This window comes from Aquarana catesbeiana, linkage group LG01 (assembly GCF_042186555.1).
Source record: "Aquarana catesbeiana isolate 2022-GZ linkage group LG01, ASM4218655v1, whole genome shotgun sequence".
In the NCBI taxonomy this organism is placed as follows: domain Eukaryota; kingdom Metazoa; phylum Chordata; class Amphibia; order Anura; family Ranidae; genus Aquarana; species Aquarana catesbeiana.
The window spans coordinates 907,174,159-907,197,256 of record NC_133324.1 but is presented as its reverse complement, the minus strand read 5'-3'; the positions used below and the strand labels follow the sequence as shown (position 1 = coordinate 907,197,256).

The following is a 23,098-nucleotide window of genomic DNA, read 5'->3' as shown; positions in this document are numbered from 1 at the left end:
CTTTTCAAAAATGCCTCACCTTCCAATAACTCACGTAGAGTATGCTGTACTCCATCCTTAGATACGGTGAGGCGGAATGGAAAGCCCCAATAATATGGGATCTTGTGATGTTGTAGGTGGAGTGTGATTGGGCGTAGGTTCCTGCGTTTGGCAAGGGTAATGGGAGACAGATCGCTGAAAATTTGAAGTTTTGCCCCCTTGTATGTAAGTTGGGGTTTGTTGCGGGTGGCAATAATGAGTGTTTCTTTGCTTTCGAAATAATGAAATTTCACTATGACATCTCTGGGTCTAGCTCCCGCCGGGGGTCTGGGGGCCAGGGACTGATGTGCCCTATCAAGGCGCCAGTCAATATCTACCACTGTAGGGGCCAGAGTATTAAAGAGACCCAGAAGGTAGGTACGTAGATCTGAGTCTCCCACCGTCTCCGGGATACCACGAAAGCGTAAGTTTTGTCTCCTTTCTCTATTTTCCAAATCTTCCTGCTGTAACTGCAATTGAGAAACTGATAGACGCAAATTGTGGTTTTCTTCTTCAATCGCTTGCACATAATTTATCATCTCATCAAATTTATTTTCGAGTGTATCAGTGCGTTCACCGATTTGATCGATCTCTCCTCTTAGTTCCGTAGCTAACTTATTTACCTCTAACGAGACATTATTTGTAATTTGTTGTAACAGGAGCTGTAACTTGGCATCAAGCTTGGCGTCTAGTATGTCTGGGGTAAGAATCTCACGTGGAGTAGAAGAGTCGAGATTTGGACCTTGAGCAACAGTAGATAAGTTTACAGTGTTTTCTGCTCCCATGGGTATGTCCATCCCCACAGAGGGGTCTGAGGGGGTATTTGAGGTCATAAGTTGTGTTCTGGTGACATAGCGTTCCATATTTGGACCTTCACGTGACCCGAATAGGGGTTTATATGTTCGCTGTTGTTGGCCAACTTTGCCCATGTAATAAAGAGGAATTGTGGCAGGAAATCTAGCTTACCTTTGAATCTATAGGTGCTTAATATGGCGTATCAGAGGTCTCGGTGAGCAAACGGGTCTCCAAGCTCATTTAATGCACATAGTTCATTCTCAGCGGAACTGCCATCATTCGTTTGTTAATTACATCTGCTTGAGACACTGTAGGGTGGAGTGTTTGAGGTATTGTGGTGTAAGATGTGCTCAGATCACCATTTAAATAGTGCAGGGGTATATTGCGAGCAGAGCAAGACAGGTAAGGTGTGTATAGAATCACGTCTCCACACAGGCCTATTAAGATATTATAAGTATCCAGATTTAGATTAACAATAAAGCTGTGTGTGTAAAGGATCTTGCTGTAGGATGAGTGCAGAGGGAGAGATTTAATGAATCGGTGGAGCAGCGAGGCTGGAGGGGTACTTGGAGCACCAAGATGGCCGCCGTCCTCCAGAGGTAGGCCGAAGCCGGGGACTTTCCTAACGGCTGTAGCCGGCCGGGTGAGCGCTGCTGTTATTAAAGGATGTGGAGTGAGTAAGGGGGGGAAGTGCTACTCACTGCGGCCCAAAGAGATGCAGATCCACTGTGCGCCGGCTCCGGTATGCAGATGGAGCGGATCGGATGTTACTGAAGGGTTCTGATAGTATGCAGGCCGCGGGATGGGACTAGGCCTCCGTGGAGCTGGACAGAAGGGCCGGGATCGCTGGCGCTTTCTCTCTTTATTATCCCGGGGGGACGGAGGGTTGTCCGACCGGGACGATCAGCCACACAGTGCCCGGTTCACAGGGGGAGGCTTGCCAGAGGCAGTGATCGGATCGTAGGCCCCAAGATGGCGGCGGGCCTCTCCGGCGCGGTGCAGTCTGCAGGCCCGGGATTCAGAAAGAGAAGCGATCCGGGAAATAGTTCTCCAGCCGTGCAGCAGATTAGCCCAGGATGCCACCCAGGTGTAAGGCTAGGCTCCCAGGGAGGATTGGAGCCTGGATGGTGCTGGATTGACCAGGCCCTGGAGGAGCTCAGCCGAGACACGTCCTCTCCTGTGTACGTCCAGACACGCCCCTCTCAAATTTGTTTTTTAACGAATTTAGACAACTTTGTTAATTCAGAAATATCCGAATTTTAGAATTTCCGAATATTCGAAAAATCGGAAATTCGAAAATTCGGAAATCTAAAAATAAGAATGAAAATCCAAAAATTCAAACAAACAAAAATCCGAAAATAAGAACGTAAATACAAAAATTAAAAATCCCAAAAATTAGAAAATCTGAAATAATAACTAACTAATAATAACTTAACTATTGCTAATTATTAAATTATAAGTATTTCCTTTCAAATTTGGCTGTTAGTAAACATAATGAATATGAATTTATCTGACTTTACAAATGATCCGTAATAACGAATGCCGTATCCAAACGAATGGAACGTAACAAATGAATAACAATAAATAACAATAATAATAATAATAAAAACTTATTATTATTTATTATTATTTTGTTAATTTTTTTGAATTTTCGAATTTTCAAATTGACGAATTCTGAATTATCGAATTTCCGAAAAAAAAAAAAAAAAAAACGAATGAAATGAAAACTAAAAGGAATACATTTTTCTGCACTGCACATGTCTAGTTTTAACATAACACAAAAATGTAAACAAGATCAAGTGAATGTCAAAGAGCGGATGCACCCTCCAATATGATCAGAGGTCAAATCATAATAACCAGAGTACATACAAATCAAAAAGACCTGGCCTGATGAGCAGGCTCTACCAAATAGAGCAGCAGTTTATCAAAGGCAAAAAACTCAGCAGTGTTATCAACCTATTGCAGAAAGTCAAAATATGGAAATAATTATGAAGCAACATTACAATAAACTGTAGTTCACACATAGCTCAGGTACATGGACAGGTAGGGGAGTGGTAATGTCAAGGATTAGCCCCTCAAGGCACAATACCTCATTCCGAGAAGATATTAGGATTGGGGAGGCTCTATGATCCTCATCAGCATCCTTATAGAAGTTATTAAAGCATAACAAAAATAATAATAAAAAAGAAAAACGTGAAAGAAAGAAGGAAAGTAGGAGAAAAGGCTGGAGTTGGTTCTCTTGGTCCAGGCCTCCATCCACAAGGTGTCCCAGTGTCTAGGGAGGAACACAATCCAGGGGTTCCACACTTTTTCAAACCTGGCTTGTTTATCTCTAAACAGAGACGCTGTTTTAGCGTCTCTGGGTATATTCTGTCCCATCACCGAATGGACAAGATTAAACATTCTAATCCAAAGACATTTGACCTTCAGACAGGACCACCAAACATGGTATTTAATTTATTTTTTTGAATATTCAAAGCAAACTCAATCATTCATCTATGTCCCAAAGCTTTATTTGGCTAAGAAATCACTTTGAAAAACACCGCCCTAGCATTTTTGGTTGTGGCCATCTTGAGTAAATGCATATGATGCATGTAGCATTTGCTTCCTGGAATCCATCTGCCCTTAGCTCAGGCATGCAAACAGGAGGGTTTGCTTAGCTGAGAAAACCCATCCTCCCCTCCTGAAGACTCCTGGGATGTATGGCATAATTTGCCTAGGCATGAAAACTAAAACATAACTAAAAAATGTAAAAAAACATTTAAAACAAGTAAAAATATACTTTCCTGTCAATTTACTAATGCTAACATCATAAAGATTCAATATAGTCAATATTGATTAAGAGAGTGATTGTCACAACAGGATTTTACCTTTCCAACAAAAAAAGGTACCTGATCAATCCCCTCATCTGGCATTTTTATTTGTTATACCTGTCCTGAACTTCTGATAACACTACACCTTGAAGACATGTTATGTATCCACAAGACATCTGTGATGGCACTAGTTATTAAATTAACAACTGTAAGCTCCAGTCTGCTGAATATTATGGTTTTTTTTTCAATTTCTTAAATAAATCAATAAAGCTGTGGCCTTGTCCTTCCAAAGAAGAACAGTTCAGGAATTTTATGTGGGAAAGGTATACTCTGTATGGTATTTATAACCTACTTATGAGCCTAATTGCTGTGTGCACAGCACATGTATGCCACAGTCTTTGCAATCTCAAAATACTCCTTTAAAGGCAACTTTGGCTTCTTAACCTAAATAACATATAATTGTTTTCATCCATGCAAACTAAACTGTGAATGTAAAACCACAAGATTTACATAACTTTCTATACACAGTTTGTGTGTGTGGGGGGGGGAACACCTCCCCTGTCACTCTCTCTATATATCTCATTGTACAGGAGACGTCTTCTAGTTTGGATCTGACCCTCCAGAGACATCAAGATGTTTTCTCCCAGTTATCTGCTGACTGTCATCTTCATTTCTATTCAGGGTGAGAGATGAGGCTCCTTCCATCATCCTCTGCACATACATCTATACATTGTACAATGAATACACACATCAGGATTGATAGGAAATCAATAATCAATATGTCTCTTTCCATCCTCAGGATCCTGTGGACAGATTGTGATGACTCAGACTCCGGATTCTATCTCTGTGTCCCCGGGACAGACAGTCACCATCACATGTACATCCAGTGGTGGTGTAGGTAGCTGGGTATCCTGGTTCCAACAGAAGCCCCAACAACCTCCAAAACGTCTTATATATGCTGCAAGCAATCGTCCATCTGGGATCCCGGACAGGTTCAGTGGTTCCAGATCTGTAAATGAATACAAACTAACCATCACTGGAGGGACTGAAGTTGATGAAGGACGTTATTACTGTTTGCAGTATGACACCCCCCCGTACACACAGTGATACAGAGCCGTACAAAAACCTCCTTCATCTTTTATAACCCACAGCAATCATTCATGTGATGACATAACTGATAAATAGCTGTAATACAATTCTGAATATGAATTGTGATCATTAGCAGGGAAATTATTCATTTAATTTTGGACGGAAGAAAAAAGTGTCACCCATATCAATTATCTGATAATCTGTAATCATTTTATAAATGGTATCAGCTGGAATCTATCTGGTTGGTACAGAAAACACAGACACTGTCATTCAATGTTTATTAGAAGAGACTGCAATAGTAAATAGTAAAACTCTTGCAAAAAAAAATAAAAATAAATGAATTGTAAACTATGGATAAAACAGATCACTAATATCTCAAATAAGATTTAATATGTTATTTGCAATATCTTTATATCTGTAGGTTTTGTTAACCTATTGCCACCCACATAACACATGACCAGTGTAGATCAGATGTTACCAACCTTCTATGTCTGCTCGACCACCGTACTCAGCTTACCCCTTAATATTAATTCCAATTAATGAGACCACACCTGGAATGGAGTACAAATGGCCATAGCAGCCTTCTTTATTAACCAAAACCCTTATTATTTCACATAAATATCTGAAACATAACAATTTTCTGCCTGATTTGTCTTTTGATGGTACCCAGAATCCAAATACTATTCCACTCCTGCACTGAGGGCCCTTTTACCATAATTGGCCTCCAGCCGTGAAAAACACCAGCTCGGAGACAAGCGCCACTACCCGCAGTGCAACCATTACTATCCTCCAGTTAACCTATTTAACTGGAATACACCAGAGGGGATCATACCACCGATGAGTCCCCCACACCTCCATCTCCAAAGTATTTCCTTATACCGTCAAAAGACCAACCACCGCCACCCGATCAACCAATCAGCTGCCACGACTTCCACTGCAACTCTTACACCTGCAATGAAAGAAAACAGACAAACAACACAGGGAGGATGGGTGGGAAACTGCCTGCCTTGTCACCTGTCCTTCCACTGAATGCCTGGGAGACCCCTCCTCCCTCTTAAATAAACTAACTCTGCCCCTCCTCATCCTGTTACTCCTGACCAATCCCAACTTTTCCCCTTTTCACATATACATCCTTAACCCTATAGTTGCCAACCCTTATCACACTGTCATGCTGCCCCTTTTCTACCCTTTCCGTTTCATTTCACTGGCTCCGGGCCTTCCTTACAAGTGGTGACAAACAGGCACATATTGCACATATCTGCATCCATGGGCAGCAAAGGTTTCTGCGCTCTCAATATAGTAACCGAGTTGTCTAAGACAGTTCCAGGGCTCCAGTAATGATTGGGGGTTGGCAGAACTGACTCCTAATCATGTGACCACTGTGACAGCCAATCACAGTGATCATGTGATCAAACAGACCTTCCTGCCCCCAGGTGTAATAGCCCGGCTAAAGAGACACTGGGGTCTAGGTGGGAAGTGGACATCCCACCATAAATGTCCACATGAAGGCACTTTCTATTAGGACTCATTCACTCTGCCCACATGATAAATGCTCCATTTGTGGCTGCAGTGAGCCCAGTGAGTGATGAACATTTCAGTGCATCCCACTGTTTACTTTTTTTAACTTTATTTGAAGTGTACAAAATGACACTTCATTAATGTCTCTGCACAGCAGTGCTGTACATTGTTCTGCTGTGTAGTGACATGAGGGGCCAAACTGAGCGCTGCAGTGAAATGCTACATGTCTGAATTTTACAGAAGCTCCTTGTACCCAACCTCTGGTCTGTGTTGCAGTGTGACATAGGGAACATAGGAAACAATTGTGTCCTAGGGCTGACTGGCAATTATCCATTGCAGAAAAATGCCAATCACCGCACTATGTGTGAAGGGCCTTTAGAGGGGACAACACTCTGCCCCTGTCCTCCAATTGTTCTCTCACATTGTCACCCTGTCACATGATCTCCCACAGGGGACTATTAGTGCTGACACACTATAAAGAGAAAAGATCTGGTGTGGGATGGGTGGAGGTGCTACTCAGTCCCCATTAGTATACACACAACAAATAACAAAAATGCCCATGGGACTTTTAAAGAGCACACCTCAAAACATACCAAGTAAAATGTATAAATGATTTATTCAACGCACATTTAAAAAACAACATGTGATACAGAAAGAAAAAATATATTAAATGTCATCATATTGGTAAATTTTGCATTCATATAATCAACCTTTCCATGAGATCTGGATGTGTCACAAAGATGACTGTCAGTATTCTGGAATAGCCTACATGAAGCCCACCCTAAGAAATGATATGCAGCATTGTGGCTTCAAAAAGACTGAAGGAAATCAGCAGTGCGAAGATGTAACAAGGGATTAAAGAACTGTTAGTGAAGTAATTTGTTATAATAGAACATACACTCACAGGACACTTTATTAGGTAACACAAATTGCTAATCAGCCAATCACATGGCAGCAACTCAATGCATTTAGGCATATAGACTTGGTGAAGACGACTTGCTGAAGTTCAAACTGAGCATTAGAATTGGGCAGAAAGGGGATTTAAAGAGGTTGTAAACCCTCAAGGTTTTTCACCTTAATGCATTTTATGCTGAGGCTGAGTCCTGCTGTCCGTGTCAATGGGCACAGCAGCAGGACATGGTAGCGTGCCCGCACGAGTGCCCCAAGGGAGAGTGGCTCTCCATTGGGTCACTTGAGAAGAGGAGGAGTCAGAAGCGCCGCTGAGGGACCCCAGAAGAGGATCGGGACCACTCTGTGCAAAACCAACTGCACAGAGGAGGTAAGTATAACATGTTTGTTCTAAAAAAAAAACCTTTAGATATTCTTTAAGTGAACGTGGAATGGTTGTTGGTGCCAGACAGGCTGGTCTGAGTATTTAACTACTTGCCGACCAGCCGCCGTAGTTTTACTGCGATAGAATGGCACGGTTGGGCAAAACGACGTTATGTAATGTCACTTCGCCCTGTGGCCACTAGGGGCGCTCACAATGACCGCCGGGCTCCCGCGATCGCTTGTGACACACCGAGAACCAGGATCTGTGTGTGTAAACACAAGTTTCCGGTTCTCTGAGGGGAGAAGAGACTGATCGTCTGTTAATACAAACTATAAACAGTGATCTGTCATCTCCCCTTAGACAGTCCCCTCCCCCCTTCAGTTAGAACACAGACAGGGAACACAGTTAACCCCTTGATCACCCCCTAGTGTTAACCCCTTCCCTGCCAGTGACATTTTTATAGCACTGATTGCTGTATAGATGACAATGGTCCCAAAAATGTGTCAAAAGTGTCCGATGTGTCCGCCATAATGTCACAGTCCCGATAAAAATCGCAGATCGCTGCCATTACTAGTAAAAGAAAATAATAATAATAAAAATGCTATAAATCTATCTCCTATTTTGAAGACGCTATAACTTTTGCGCTAATCAATATACGCTTATTGCGATTTTTATTCCCAAAAATATGTAGAAGAATACATATCAGCCTAAACTGAGAAAAAATGTGCTTTTTTTAAAAAAAAAAATGGGGATATTTATTGTAGCAAAAAGTACAAAATATTGTGTTTTTTTCAAAATTGTTGCTATTTTTTGTTTACAGCGAAAAAAATAAAAACCGCAGAGATGATCAAATACCGCCAAAAGAAAGCTCTATTTGTGGGTAAAAAAAGGACATCAATTTTGTTTGGGTGCAGTGCCACACGACCGCGCAATTGTCAGATAAATGGACACAGTGCCGAATCACAAAAAATGGCCTAGGTCATTCAGCAGCCAAATCTTCTGGGGCTGAAGTGGCTAAAAAACTGCTGATCTACTGGGATTTTCACACACAATCATCTCTATGGTTTACAGAGAATTGTCTGAAAAATAAAAAATATCCAGTGAGCGGCAGTTGTGTGGAAGAAAATGCCTTGTTGATGTCAGAGGAGAATGACCAGACAGGTTTGAGATGATAGAAATGTAACAGTAACCCAAATAACCCCTCAGTACAACCAAGGTATGCAGAATACCATCTCTGAACACATAACACATTGAACCTTGAAGCAGATGGGCTACAGCAGCAGAAGACCACACTGAGTGCCACTCCTGCCAGGACAGGAAACTGAGGCTATAATTCACACAGGCTCACCAAAATTGGACAATAGATGATTGGAAAAACTCTGCCTGGTCTGATGAGTCGCAATTTCACCTGCGACATTCAGATGGTAGGGTCAGAATTTGGCATAAGCAGTTTGCCATTACTAATAGAAGGTCCCATCATAACACATTTAGGTCTGAAATACACAATGTGGGTTATTTACGAAAGGCAAATCCACTTTGCACTGCAAGTGCACTTGGAAATGCAGTCGCTGTAGATCTGAGGGGAAGATCTGAAATGAGGGGAAGCTCTGCTGATTTTATCATCCAATCACGTGCAAGCTAAAATGCTGTTTTTTATTTTCCGTGCATGTCCCCCTCAGATCTACAGCGACTGAACTTCCAAGTGCACTTGTAGAGCAAAGTGGATTTGCCTTTCGTAAATAACCCCCACAATGTTTAACAAAGACCCAATAAGATCAGAGTAGTGGAAAGGACACATCAACACTTTCTTTTCAGTAGCAAAACATTTTTCACTTCTTGATGCCCATATTGTAGGTATGATCTACACATTTTTCTTTTTACTAATAGCTTAGTAAAATTGACTTTGGATGGAGTTGTTTACAGGATTCTCAGTATAGTTTGCTATATTTTCCTAAATAAACATATTTCTTTATAACATTCTTTCTTACATTGGTGATCATCATTGTAAATCAGTAAATGAGGTGTAGAATATGAAATCTAGTGGATTTGCATTGTATAATTTGCATGTTTCCTGTCCCCCATATGTGATGTCGGGGGGTTTCCTCCTAATGATTGCAGCTGTTATATAGGAGACATTGTACAGGTGACATCTCAGTAGTCTGTGTGTGTCAGTGCAGAGACATCAAGATGGGTTCTCAGGGGGTTCTGCTGCCTCTCATACTGCTTTATATTCAGGGTGAGAGATTCTCATATTAATGTATATAATGATAAGGGGGGGAAAAAGCATTGCGAAAAAAACAAAATGAAATATAAAATCATATTCTTATTTTCTCAGGATCCTGGGCACAGATTACACTGACACAGACTCCGAATGAGATCACTGCAACTCCAGGAGAGACAGTCACCATCACATGTAAATCCAGTACTGGTATCCAGACCGACAGGTTACACTGGTACCAACAGAAATCAGGACAACGTCCAACACCGATTATCTATAGTACAAGCAACCTTCAGTCTGGAGTCCCAGCCAGGTTCAGTGGATCTGGATCTGGAACAGATTATACTCTTAAAATCAGCGACATAAAGGATGAAGATGAAGCAGATTATTATTGTCATCAGTATCAGAGCTACCCTATCACACAGTGATACAGAGCCGTACAAAAACCTCCTTCCTCTATTTCTTCTACTTACAATGAACAATGTATCTTGTATAGAAAAGGCTCCATAGTCTGTGTCTGTCAGTCCAAAAGACATCCAAATGGGTTTCCAGGTATTCTTCTGTTCTGTCATTTTGCTCTTTAATCTGGGGGAGAGTTTTGTATGGTGATAAAGTATAAGGTACAGTAAGAGTTGTAAAAAATGCTCTAGTTTTATGTATAAACACTAAGCGTGAGTTTCTTTTTTTCACACTGTAACAGGATGTATGATTGAACATAAAAGCATTCTGTTACAAAGTGTTATGCCGCGTACACACGGTCGGACTTTCTATCCTACTTGGTCCGGAACACTTTCCAACGGACTTTGTCCGCCAGGTGCGCCGGACTTTAAAACGGACGGACTTGCCCACACACACCCGGACTTTCCGGCGGGCTAAGTCCGCCCGTCTTTCCGACGGACTTTCGCCGGAGTTCCGGCGGACTTTCAGAATGAATGGACTTGCCCACACACGGACAAGTCCGTTCATTTTGAACGTGACTCAGGTGCGACGGGACTAGAAAAGGATGTCAATCTTGCCGCTTTTATCGGCGAGATTGACACCTTGCGAGCCCCGTCGCGGGGCATACCAGGCCCTTAGGTCTGGTATGGATTATAAAGGGAACCCCCTACGCCGAAAAAATGGCGTGGGGTCCCCCCTAAAATCCATACCAGACCCCGATCCGAGCACGCAGCCTGGCCGGTCAGGAAAGGGGGTGGGGACGAGCGAGCGCCCCCCCCTCCTGAACCGTACCAGGCCGCATGCCCTCAACATGGGGGGTGGGTGCTTTGGGGGAGGGGGGCGCCCTGCGGGGCCCCCCCCCCCAAAGCACCTTGTCCCCATGTTGGTGAGGACAAGGGCCTCTTCCCGACAACCCTGGCCGTTGGTTGTCGGGGTCTGCGGGCGGGGGCTTATCGGAATCTGGGAGCCCCCTTTAATAAGGGGGCCCCCAGATCCCGGCCCCCCACCCTATGTGAATGAGTATGGGGTACATGGTACCCCTACCCATTCACCTAGGGAAAAAGTGTAAGTAATAAAACACACTACACAGGTTTTTAAAATATTTTATTAAACAGCTCCGGGGGGGGGATCTTCCTCCGGCTTCGGGGGTCTTCTTCCGGCTTCGGGGGTCCCTCCGCTTCATCTTCTCCCGGCGTCCGGTTGGTTCTTCTCCGCTCTCTTCTCCTGGTGTTCCTGTTCTTCGGCTGGCTCCTCTGCTGTCTTCAAGTAGCTCTCTTGCCAGCAGAGGTCCGGACTTCTGGGCTTCTGGGCTTCTGGGCTTCTCTTCCCCAGATGTTGACACGACGCTCTCTCCTGCTGGACTGCTCTCCGAGGGCTGCGTTGTGACTTATATAGGTGGAGACCCCGCCCCCTTTTGATGTCACAGTCCCTGGGCATGCTGGAACTGTGATGTTTTAGGGGGCGTGGTCAACATCACCCAGTGACCACGCCCCCTAAAACGTCACAGTCCCAGCATGCCCAGGGACTGTGACATCAAAAGGGGGCGGGGTCTCCACCTATATAAGTCACAACGCAGCCCTCGGAGAGCAGTCCAGCAGGAGAGAGCGTCGTGTCAACATCTGGGGAAGAGAAGCCCAGAAGCCCAGAAGCCCAGAAGCCCAGAAGTCCGGACCTCTGCTGGCAAGAGAGCTACTTGAAGACAGCAGAGGAGCCGGCCGAAGAACAGGAACACCGGGAGAAGAGAGCGGAGAAGAACCAACCGGACGCCGGGAGAAGATGAAGCGGAGGGACCCCCGAAGCCGGAAGAAGACCCCCGAAGCCGGAGGAAGACCCCCCCCCCGGAGCTGTTTAATAAAATATTTTAAAAACCTGTGTAGTGTGTTTTATTACTTACACTTTTTCCCTAGGTGAATGGGTAGGGGTACCATGTACCCCATACTCATTCACATAGGGTGGGGGGCCGGGATCTGGGGGCCCCCTTATTAAAGGGGGCTCCCAGATTCCGATAAGCCCCCGCCCGCAGACCCCGACAACCAACGGCCAGGGTTGTCGGGAAGAGGCCCTTGTCCTCATCAACATGGGGACAAGGTGCTTTGGGGGAGGGGGGCCCCGCAGGGCGCCCCCCTCCCCCAAAGCACCCACCCCCCATGTTGAGGGCATGCGGCCTGGTACGGTTCAGGAGGGGGGGGGCGCTCGCTCGTCCCCACCCCCTTTCCTGACCGGCCAGGCTGCGTGCTCGGATCGGGGTCTGGTATGGATTTTAGGGGGGACCCCACGCCGTTTTTTCGGCGTAGGGGGTTCCCTTTATAATCCATACCAGACCTAAGGGCCTGGCATGCACCGCGCTCACCGCAATAGGAAAATTTGTTTTTCCTATTGCAGAGAGCGCGAGATGCAATACCCTGCCCTCGCGTCGTATCTGGTCCGTCGGACCAGCCTACACACGAGCGGGCTTTCCGTCGGACCAGCACACACACGAGCGGACTTTCCGCCCGAAACTGAGTCCTACGGAAAGATTTAAAACTTGTTTCAAATCTAGGTCCGGCGGGCTTTTGGGAAGAAGTCCGCCGGAAAAGTCCGCCGCCGCCCACACACGGGCGGATTGTCCGGCACACTCTGGTCCGCCGGACCAAGTATGCCGGAAAGTCCGACCGTGTGTACGCGGCATTATGCTTAAGATACACAACAGTGTCTGTTACAATACAGGAGCTACAGGTGCAATGCCGAAATAGGTCACTAGGCGGCAGCAAAGTACAATCTAAGAGAAACCTAATAAATACAGTCTACAGAGAGGGATGACTAATACTATAAAGTAGAGCTGCAGGATTCTGGCTAAAATGAGAGTCATAATTTTTTTGCTATGAAGTGGATGAGAACGGCACCCGGTTTGAAGTTAGTGCCAGCAAACAGGTCTTCCCACTGACCTTATAGATACGAAAAAAGTTCAAAGGTTGCTGCACTTAAAAATCTTTCATTTATTTTTCAAATGTTTCAAGAAAGATTACATATCAGAATACAGATCACATCAGATGTGTTCTGACTGGTCTGAAGAAGGGCGTGAACATGAGCAATCTCATGAGCAAATCTTACTTTTCTAATGCAGTATCATAAGCCTTTATAGTATATAAAACATAAACTTATATATAAAAAAAATCCCTAATGCAGCTGATGTGTAAAATGTGACTAGTAGGAAGAAAATCACAGAAGCAGGAAATTTCATTTATGGGGCAGTATGTACACCACCAGTATATATGATGACTTTAGGTTGCCACATTGGATGGAAGCGATATTTGACATTTTCAGATTACAATGGCTATAGATTAAAATGGAAAGGTAATTTGTTTATAACAATATATTTCAAAATAGCATATGTAGCAATTAAATATACACTATATTGGCAAAATGCATTGAGAAAAGGAGGAGTGGAGTTGCCAGCTGTCTTTTCTCGATGACTGACTTGTCTTTTGGTGGATGGGAGGACATCACAGCCTAGGCACCCAGATTGTGACTTCCAGTCTTTACCTAAACTTCACTGCTCTGAGCGATGCATCTATAGGCGTGTGCAGGGGGTGTGCTGGGTGTGCCTGGGCGCACCCTAATCACTCTGTATGCCAGGGCCGATGATAAGGCAGTACAGCCATGCCCTATTAGTCCAAAATGGGGCCCAAGCAACTGCCAAGCAGGAGGACCAGCTGTACTGCCTTATTGAAGATATTGATCCTCTTGTTATTCCCATTGCAGTGCTGCCACTGCCTGTGCTCTGTGTTTGAGCTTTGGGGTGTACACCCTAATGTAATAGGCTGCGCACACCTATGGATGCATCATTTTGTTTGAAATATTGTCAAAAGTATTGGAACACCTGCCTTTACACGCACATGAATTTTAATGGCATCCCAGTCTTAGTCCGTAGGGTTCAATGTTGAGTTGGCCCACACTTTACAGCTATAACAGCTTCAACTCTTCTGGGAAGGCTGTCTACAAGGTTTAGGAGTGTGTCTATGGGAATGTTTAACCATTCTTCCGGAAGCGCATTTGTAAGGTCAGCCACTGATGTAGAGGAGAAGCCAACAAAGCCTGGGGAATGCCCAGGAAAAAATCCAAGTGTGGACTGAAAGGGGGCCAACCCTTCTTAAAGGTACAGGAGCACACCAAACACCCAGCAGGTAGCACAATGGCTGCAAAGGTGCTGGTGTGTTGCTGGACCAATACACACACCAACGTGATCACAAAAAACTTGCCACCACCCTTATTTATAGCTGGCTATCGCAGTAAGCAGCATTGGAGGGCTACAAACAGATACCAACAAAGCCTGGGGAATGCCCAGGAAAAAATCTAAGCCTACTTACCACCAGCTTGCAGACAACCAATTAACCTGTCTAACTGTATGCGTTAAAAACAGGGGTTTAGTCTGCACACATTTGCAAATGCATGCGTAAGCAACAGAGCCTCGTCACGACACCCTGATATCTGTGGTCCTAACACTAAAATATGAGTGTCCCTACAGTGGAGGCACATGCATTCTGATGGATAAATGAGGGCAGGTGGATTGAAGGGGAGCCCACCCCTTCTTAAAGGTACAGGAGCACACCAAACACCCAGCAAGGAAATCAGCAGTGCTAAGATGTAACAAGGGATTAAAGAACTGTTAGTGATGTCATTTGTTACAATAGAACATACACTCACCGGCCACTTTATTAGGTAATACAAACTGCCAATCACATGGCTGCAACTTAATACATTTAGGCCTATAGTGAAGACGACTTGCTGAAGTTCAAACTGAGCATTAGAATTGGGCAAAAAGGGGATTTAAAGAGGTTGTAAACCCTCAAGGTTTTGTACCTTAATGCATTTATGCATTAAGGTGCAAAACCTCCTGTGATGCAGCAGCCCCCGGGGCTGAGTCCTGCTGTCTTTGTCAATGGGCGCAGCAGCAGGACATGGTAGCGTGCCCGCACGAGTGCCCCGAGGGAGAGCAGCTCTCCATTGGGTCACTTAAGAAGAGGCAGAGTCAGGAGTGCCGCTGAGGGACCCCAAAAGAGGATCGGAGCCACTCTGTGCAAAACCAACTGCACAGAGGAGGTAAGTATAACATGTTTGTTCTTTAAAAAAAAAAAAAACCTTTAGATATCCTTTAAGTGAACGTGGAATGGTTGTTGGTGCCAGACGGGCTGGTCTGAGTATTTAACCACTTGCCGACCAGCCACCGCAGTTTTACTGTGGCAGAATGGCACGGTTGGGCGAAACAACGTTATGTAATGTCGCTTCGTCCTGTGGCCACTAGGGGCACGTGCAATGACCGCCGGGCTCCCACGATCGCTCGTGACACACCGAGAACCAGGATCTGTGTGTGTAAACACACAAGTTTCCGGTTCTCTGAAGAGAGAAGAGACTGATCGTCTGTTCATACAAAGTATGAACAGCGATCTGTCATCTCCCCTAGACAGTCCTCTCCACCTTCAGTTAGAACACAGAGAGGGAACACAGTTAACCCCTTGATCGCCCCCTGTTGTTAACCCCTTCCCTGCCAGTGACATTTTTATAGCACTGATGGCTCTATAAATGACAATGGTCCCAAAAGGTGTCAAAAGTGTCCGATGTGTCCGACATAATATCGCAGTCCCAATAAAAATTGCAGATCGCCGCCATTACTAGTAAAAAAAATAATAAAAATGCTGAAGTTGGTTCACGAGTTGTGGTGACTTTGGACACAGCAAAAGCCTTCGACTCAGTGGAGTGGAGGTATCTCTGGAGATGCTTGGAGGGCTATGGCTTCGGTCCGAAATTTATTAAGTGGGTTCAATTACTATACCAGGCACCCAGGGCCAGGGTGGTGGCTAATGGGTGGTCGTCCCAGATGTTTGACCTCAGCAGAGGCACGAGGCAGGGCTGCCTCTTATCCCCACTATTGTATGCCCTTGCGGCAGAACCGCTTGCGATATCCATCCGAAGGAAACCCGGAGATTAAAGGACTAAGACTGGGCTCTTTAATTGAAAAAATCAGTATGTATGCAGATGACACGCTGAGCAGATTCGGGCCCATCTTTATGTACCGCACTCCACACGATCGAACAATTCGGAATATTTTCAGGACTGAAAATCAATTGGAATAAGTCCCACATTCTACCAGTTGATAGCTTCCCACCCCCAGAATCCCAAGCCAGACTACCGCTTCAGAGAGTTGATGTTATTAAATATCTAGGGATCCATATATCTAGATCCCCTGCAGATTATGTATCCCTCAATATAGACCCTCTCCTTTCTATGGTTAAAAATAAAGTACAGGTTTGGTCCAGACTCCCACTTGGGACCTGGGGTCGCATAAATTTAATTAAAATGATCTTACTCCCTAAAATACTGTATGTTCTCTGGCATACTCCAGTTTACTTACCCCTGAAACATTTCAAATCTTTAGAGTCCCTTCTCAAGCCATTTGTGTGGGGTACCAACAGACACAAACTGGCATGGCAAACTCTCAGGAACCCGACTGCCCTTGATGGCACAGCTCTTCCTGACTTTAACCTATATTACATTGCATCACAACTGTCACAGCTCTTCCACTTAGCTAAAATGGACAGCGAGAGATTTCTTACGCTCCTATGTCCAAAATGGGCACAACACACCAAGGACTCGATATATACAATAGCATCGGGCTCGGGGGGATGGAACTAGGGGAAAATAGACATACCATGCTATATCACTACAGGAAAATATGGGACTTAGCCGCCTCCAAACTTGAAATCCCACAATTCAATGATTACATACCGGTATGGCACAACAAGAATCTTCCTGAATTCAACAAAATTCATGACACATTCTTATGGTCCATGCAGGGAATATTTTATCTGCATCACTTACTAAAAGACGGGCATCTTAAAACTTTTGATTCACTTAAAGAAGAATTTACAATTCAGAATCAAATGTTCTTTAGATTTCTACAAATCCGTCATACGTCACAATCGCAATTTCCTGATTCCCTCCCAAACCCTACACCTAATGTCCTTATGGCAGTAATTAAGAACACGGACCCCATAAACTGATTTCAGCTTTCTATAACATGCTCTCAACCCCCATCTCTACTAGAATAGCATATGATCTCAAACCAAGATGGGAAAGAGAAGTGGGACCAATAGAGGATGAGGAGTGGGGGGAGGCACTGGAGTCTTGTAAGGCTGTGTCCCCCAAACTATCAGATCGTCTGTCGCAGCTTTACATTCTTCACAGGGCATACCTCACACCCCTTAGAGTGGCAAGATACAAAGGCACACAATCTACCACATGCCTGATGTGTGGGAAAGAGACAGGCACTTTTTTCCACTTGATCTGGACATGTCCTAAGATTCAAGGTTTGTGGGAACAAATTGTGACATTTCTACATGATACAATGGGCTCACCCCTAGCTCTAGACCCAAAACAATGCCTTCTGGGTATAATTCCAGACACAATTGACAAATATACAAAACATTTCTCCATGAGACACTCTTTGCAGCAAGAAAGATCATAGCTAAAAAATGGATGAGACAAACGCCTCCCAAAATAGTGGAATGGAAGGTGGAGGTGAATAATACCTTGCCGTATAAGAAATGCATATATATTAATAGAGGTTGCCCTGCCAAGTACAACAAGATATGGGATCGTTGGCTCCAAGAGTCTGATACCTGTGTATAATGAAACCAAATTAGTATGGAATGACTACCTGGGTGTGCGCCTCGATGTGTAGTTTGTACGTGTTAAATGTATACATATAGAATATTCTCACAGGACAAGAACAATGTATCAATTATCCTATGTACAGACTGTATAACAATCAATGTACTTGTTACCAAGTTTATATGTTAAAGCAAACATAACATGTATGCACCAGTTGATTAATAAAACCTTTGTTCAATGTAAAAAAAAATAATAATAATAATAAAAATGCTATAAATCTATCCCCTATTTTGAAGACGCTATAACTTTTGCGCAAATCAATATACGCTTATTGCAATTTTTATTCTCAAAAATATGTAGAAGAATACATATCGGCCTAAACTGAGAAAAAATGTGCTTTTTTAAAAAAAAAATGGGGGTATTTATTGTAGCAAAAAGTACAAAATATTGTGTTTTTTTCAAAATTGTTGCTATTTTTTGTTTACAGCGCAAAAAATAAAAACCGCAGAGATGATCAAATACCACCAAAAGAAAGCTCTATTTGTGGGTAAAAAAAAGGACATCAATTTTGTTTGGGTGCAGCGCCGCACGACCGCGCAATTGTCAGTTAAATGGACACAGTGCCGAATCACAAAAAATGGCCTGGTCATTCAGCAGCCAAATCTTCTGGGGTCAAGCGGCTAAAAAACTTCTGATCTACTGGGATCTTCACACACAATCATCTCTATGGTTTACAGAGAATGGTCTGAAAAATAAAAAATATCCAGTGAGCGGCAGTTGTGTGGAAGAAAATGCCTTGTTGATGTCAGAGGAGAATGAGCAGACAGGTTTGAGATGATAGAAAGGTAACAGTAACCCAAATAACCCCTCGGTACAACCAAGGTATGCAGAATACCATCTCTGAACACACAACACATCGAACCTTGAAGCAGATGGGCTACAGCAGCAGAAGACCACACTGAGTGCCACTCCTGCCAGGACAGGAAACTGAGGCTACAATTCACACAGGTTCACCAAAATTGGACAATAGACGATTGGAAAAACTCTGCCTGGTCTGATGAGTCGCAATTTCACCTGCGATATTCAGATGGTGGGGTCAGAATTTGGCATAAGCAGTTTACCATTACTAATAGAACGTCCCATCATAATACATTTAGTTCTGAAATACACAATGGGGGTTATTTACGAAAGGCAAATCCACTTTGCACTGCAAGTGCACTTGGAAATGCAGTCGCTGTAGATCTGAGGGGAAGATCTGAAATGAGGGGAAGCTCTGCTGATTTCATCATCCAATCATGTGCAAGCTAAAATGCTGTTTTTTATTTTCCGTGTCCCCCTCAGATCTACAGCGACTGAGCTTCCAAGTGCACTCGTAGAGCAAAGTGGATTTGCCTTTCGTAAATAACCCCCAATGATATTATATTACTATAGTGTTTATTGTGCCAAGAAAGTCCCAAGCCCAAGTTTTTCTTTCTTTGTACATAATCTGTAAGGACGTGGCACTGAGTATCCTCTATTACTAGTATCCACATTACCACTATGTGCTGATACTTCAATGACCTAACAACCCCCAATGTTTAACAAAGACCCAATAAGATCAGAGTAGTGGAAAGGACACATCAACACTTTCTTTTCAGTAACAAAACATTTTGCACTTCTTGATGTCCATATTGTAGGTATGATCTACACATTTTTCTTTTTACTAATAACTTCACCAAAGTCAAATTAACTTTGAATGGAGTTGCTTGCAGGATTTTCAGTATAGTTTGCTATATTTTCCTAAATAAACATATTTCTTTACAACATTCTTTCTTACATTGGTGATCATCATTGTAAATCAGTAAATGAGGTGTAGAATATGAAATCTAGTGGATTTGCATTGTATAATTTGCATGTTTCCTGTCCCCCATATGTGATGTCGGGGGGTTTCCCCCTAATGATTGCAGCTGTTATATAGGAGACATTGTACAGGTGACATCTCAGTAGTCTGTGTGTGTCAGTGCAGAGACATCAAGATGGGTTCTCAGGGGGTTCTGCTGCCTCTCATACTGCTTTATATTCAGGGTGAGAGATTCTCATAGTAATGTATATAATGATAAGGGAGGGGAGAGCATTGCAGAAAAAAAACTAAATAAAATATAAAATCATATTCTTATTTTCTCAGGATCCTGGGCACAGATTATAGTGACACAGACTCTGAATGAGATCACTGCAACTCTAGGAGAGACAGTCACCATCTCATGTAAATCCAGTACTGGTATCCAGACCGACAGGTTACACTGGTACCAGCAGAAATCAGGACAACGCCCAACACCAATTATCTCTGGTACAAGCAACCTTCAGTCTGGAGTCCCAGCCAGGTTCAGTGGATCTGGATCTGGAACAGATTATACTCTTAAAATCAGCGACATAAAGGATGAAGATGAAGCAGATTATTATTGTCAGCAGTATCACAGCTGGCCTCTCACACAGTGATACAGAGCCGTACAAAAACCTCCTTCCTCTATTTCTTCTACTTACAATGAACAATGTATCTTGTATAGAAAAGGCTCCATAGTCTGTGTCTGTCAGTCCAAAAGACATCCAAATGGGTTTCCAGGTATTCTTCTGTTCTGTCATTTTGCTTTTTAATCTGGGGGAGAGTTTTGTATGGTGATAAAGTATAAGGTACAGTAAGAGTTGTAAAAAATGCTCTAGTTTTATGTATAAACACTAAGTGTGAGTTTCTTTTTTTCACACTATAACAGGATGTATTATTGAACATAAAAGCATTCCGTTACAAAGTGTTATGCTTAAGCTACACAACAGTGTCTGTTACAATACAGGAGCTACAGGTGCAATGCCGAAATAGGTCACTAGGTGGCAGCAAAGTACAATCTAAGAGAAACCTAATAAATACAGACTACAGAGAGGGATGACTAATACTATAAAGTACAGCTGCACGATTCTGGCTAAATTAAGAGTAATAATTTTTTTGCTATGAAGTGGATGAGAACGGCACCCGGTTTGAAGTTAGTGCCAGCAAACAGGTCTTCCCACTGACCTTATAGATATGAAAAAAGTTTAAAGGTTGCTGCACTTAAAAATCGTTCATTTATTTTTCAAATGTTTCAAGAAAGATTACATATCAGAATACAGATCACATCAGATGTGTTCTGACTGATCTGAAGAAGGGCGTGAACATGAGCAATCTCATGAGCAAATCTTACTTTTCTAATGAGAAAACTGCAGTATCATAAGCCTATATAGTATATAAAAAATAAACTTATATATATAAAAAAAATCCTTAATGCAGCTGATGTGTAAAATGTTACTAGTAGGAAGAAAATCACAGAAGCAGGAAATTTCATTTATGGGGCATTATGTACACCACCAATATATATGATGACTTTAGGTTGCCACATTGGATGGAAGCGATATTTGACATTTTCAGATTATAATGGCTATAGATTAAAATGGAAAGGTAATTTGTTTATAACAATATATTTTAAAATAGCATATGTAGCAATTAAATATACACTATATTGGCAAAATGCATTGAGAAAAGGAGAAGTGGAGTTGCCAGCTGTCTTTTCTCAATGACTGACTTGTCTTTTGGTGGATGGGAGGACACCACAGCCTAGGCACCCAGATTGTGACTTCCAGTCTTTACCTAAACTTCACTGCTCTGAGCGATGCATCCGTAGGCGTGTGCAGGGGGTGTGCTGGGTGTGCCTGGGCACACCCTAATCACTCTGTATGCCAGGGCCAATGATAAGGCAGTACAGCCATGCCCCATTAGTCCAAAAGGGGGGCCCAGGCAACTGCCAAGCAGGAGGACCAGCTGTACTGCCTTATTGAAGATATTGATCCTCTTGTTATTCCCATTGCAGTGTTGCTTTGCTGCAAAGGTGCTGGTGTGTTGCTGGACCAATACACACACCAACGTGATCACAAAAAACATGCCACCACCCTTATTTATAGCTGGCTATCGCAGTAAGTGGCATTGGAAGGCTACAAACAAACTGATGTGGAGGAGAAGGCCTGGCTCACAGTCATTGCTCTAATTCATCCCATAGGTGTTCTATCAGGTTGAGGTCAGGCCAGTCAATTTCCTCTATCCCAAACTCACTCATCCATGTCTTTATGGACCTTGCTTTGTGCACTGGTGTGCAGTCATGTTGGTACAGGAAGGGGCCATCCCCAAACTATTCCACAAAGTTGGGAGCATGAAATTGTCAGAAATGTCTGCTGACACCATAACAGTTCCCTTCACTGGAACTAAGGGGTCTAGCCCAACCCCTGAAAAACAACCCCACACCATAATCCCCCTCCACCAAATGATTTGGACCAGTGCACAAAGCAATTTCTATAAAGACACGGATGAGCGAGTTTGGGGTGGAGGAACTTGACTGGCCTGCACAGAGTCCTGACCTCATTCCAATGAATTAGAGTGGAGACTGCAAGCCCAGCCTTCTCCTCCAACATCAGTGTCTGACCTCACAAATGCGCTTCTGGAAGAATGGTCAAACATTCCCATAGACACACTCCTAAACCTTGTGGACAGCCTTCCCAGAAGAGTTGAAGCTGTTATAGCTGCAAATGGTGGGCGCCAACTCAATATTAATTTATCAGAAGAGACAGCAGACAGCAGATTTATTCCGCGTCAGAAGATCTTTCCTCCCTCCTAAATGATTAAAGCTGAACTACACTTTATCTGAGCACCACAAACCAAAAGTGCTATTTAATTTATTTTTCTCTTTCAATAATTTTTATTTCAAAGTTTTAACTAGACATGTGCAATTCATTTAGTTCCGAATTTGTTTTTTAATGAATTTAGACAATTTCGTTAATTCAAAAATATACGAATTTTAGAATTTCCGAATATTCGTAAATTCGTAAATTCGAAAATTCGGAAATCTAAAAAAAAGAACGTAAATCCAATAATTCAAAATCCCAAAAATTAGAAAATCAGAAATAATAACTAACTAATAATAACTTAACTATTGCTATTTATTAAATTATAGGTATTGGAATTTCCTTTCAAATATGGCTGTTAGTGAACGTAATGAATATGAATTTATCTGATGTTACAAATGATCCGTAATAACGAATGCCGTATCTAAACAAATGGAACGTAACAAATGAATAACAATAAATAACAATAATAATAAAAACGTATTATTATTTAATATTATTTTGTAAATTTTTTCGAATTTTCGAATTTTCAAATTGACGAATTCTGAATTATTGAATTTCCGAAAAAAAAAAAAATATTGAAATGAAAACCAAAACGAATCCATTTTTTCT

The 23,098-nt window shown here is 43.0% G+C and overlaps 1 protein-coding gene across 1 annotated transcript; it reads left to right on the top strand.

Annotated features, from left to right (window-relative positions):
* Window positions 1-4,254: 4,254 nt before the first annotated feature.
* On the top strand, window positions 4,255-20,284 carry LOC141124096 (uncharacterized). The gene is made up of 4 exons (XM_073612185.1): window positions 4,255-4,308; window positions 4,426-4,720; window positions 19,151-19,206; window positions 19,974-20,284. The coding sequence occupies exons 1-4, from the start codon at window positions 4,260-4,262 to the stop codon at window positions 20,282-20,284; spliced, it is 711 nt and encodes a 236-aa protein (XP_073468286.1). The 5' UTR covers window positions 4,255-4,259.
* The last annotated feature ends 2,814 nt before the right edge of the window (window positions 20,285-23,098 follow it).

Coding starts and splice junctions, on each gene's coding strand:
- LOC141124096 (XM_073612185.1), top strand. CDS start 4,260: ATGTTTTCTCCCAGTTATCTGCTGACTGTCATCTTCATTTCTATTCAG. Junction 4,309..4,425: donor CATCTTCATTTCTATTCAGG/GTGAGAGATGAG, acceptor TTCCATCCTCAG/GATCCTGTGGACAGATTGTG. Junction 19,207..19,973: donor GCAAAGTGGATTTGCCTTTC/GTAAATAACCCC, acceptor TTATTTTCTCAG/GATCCTGGGCACAGATTATA.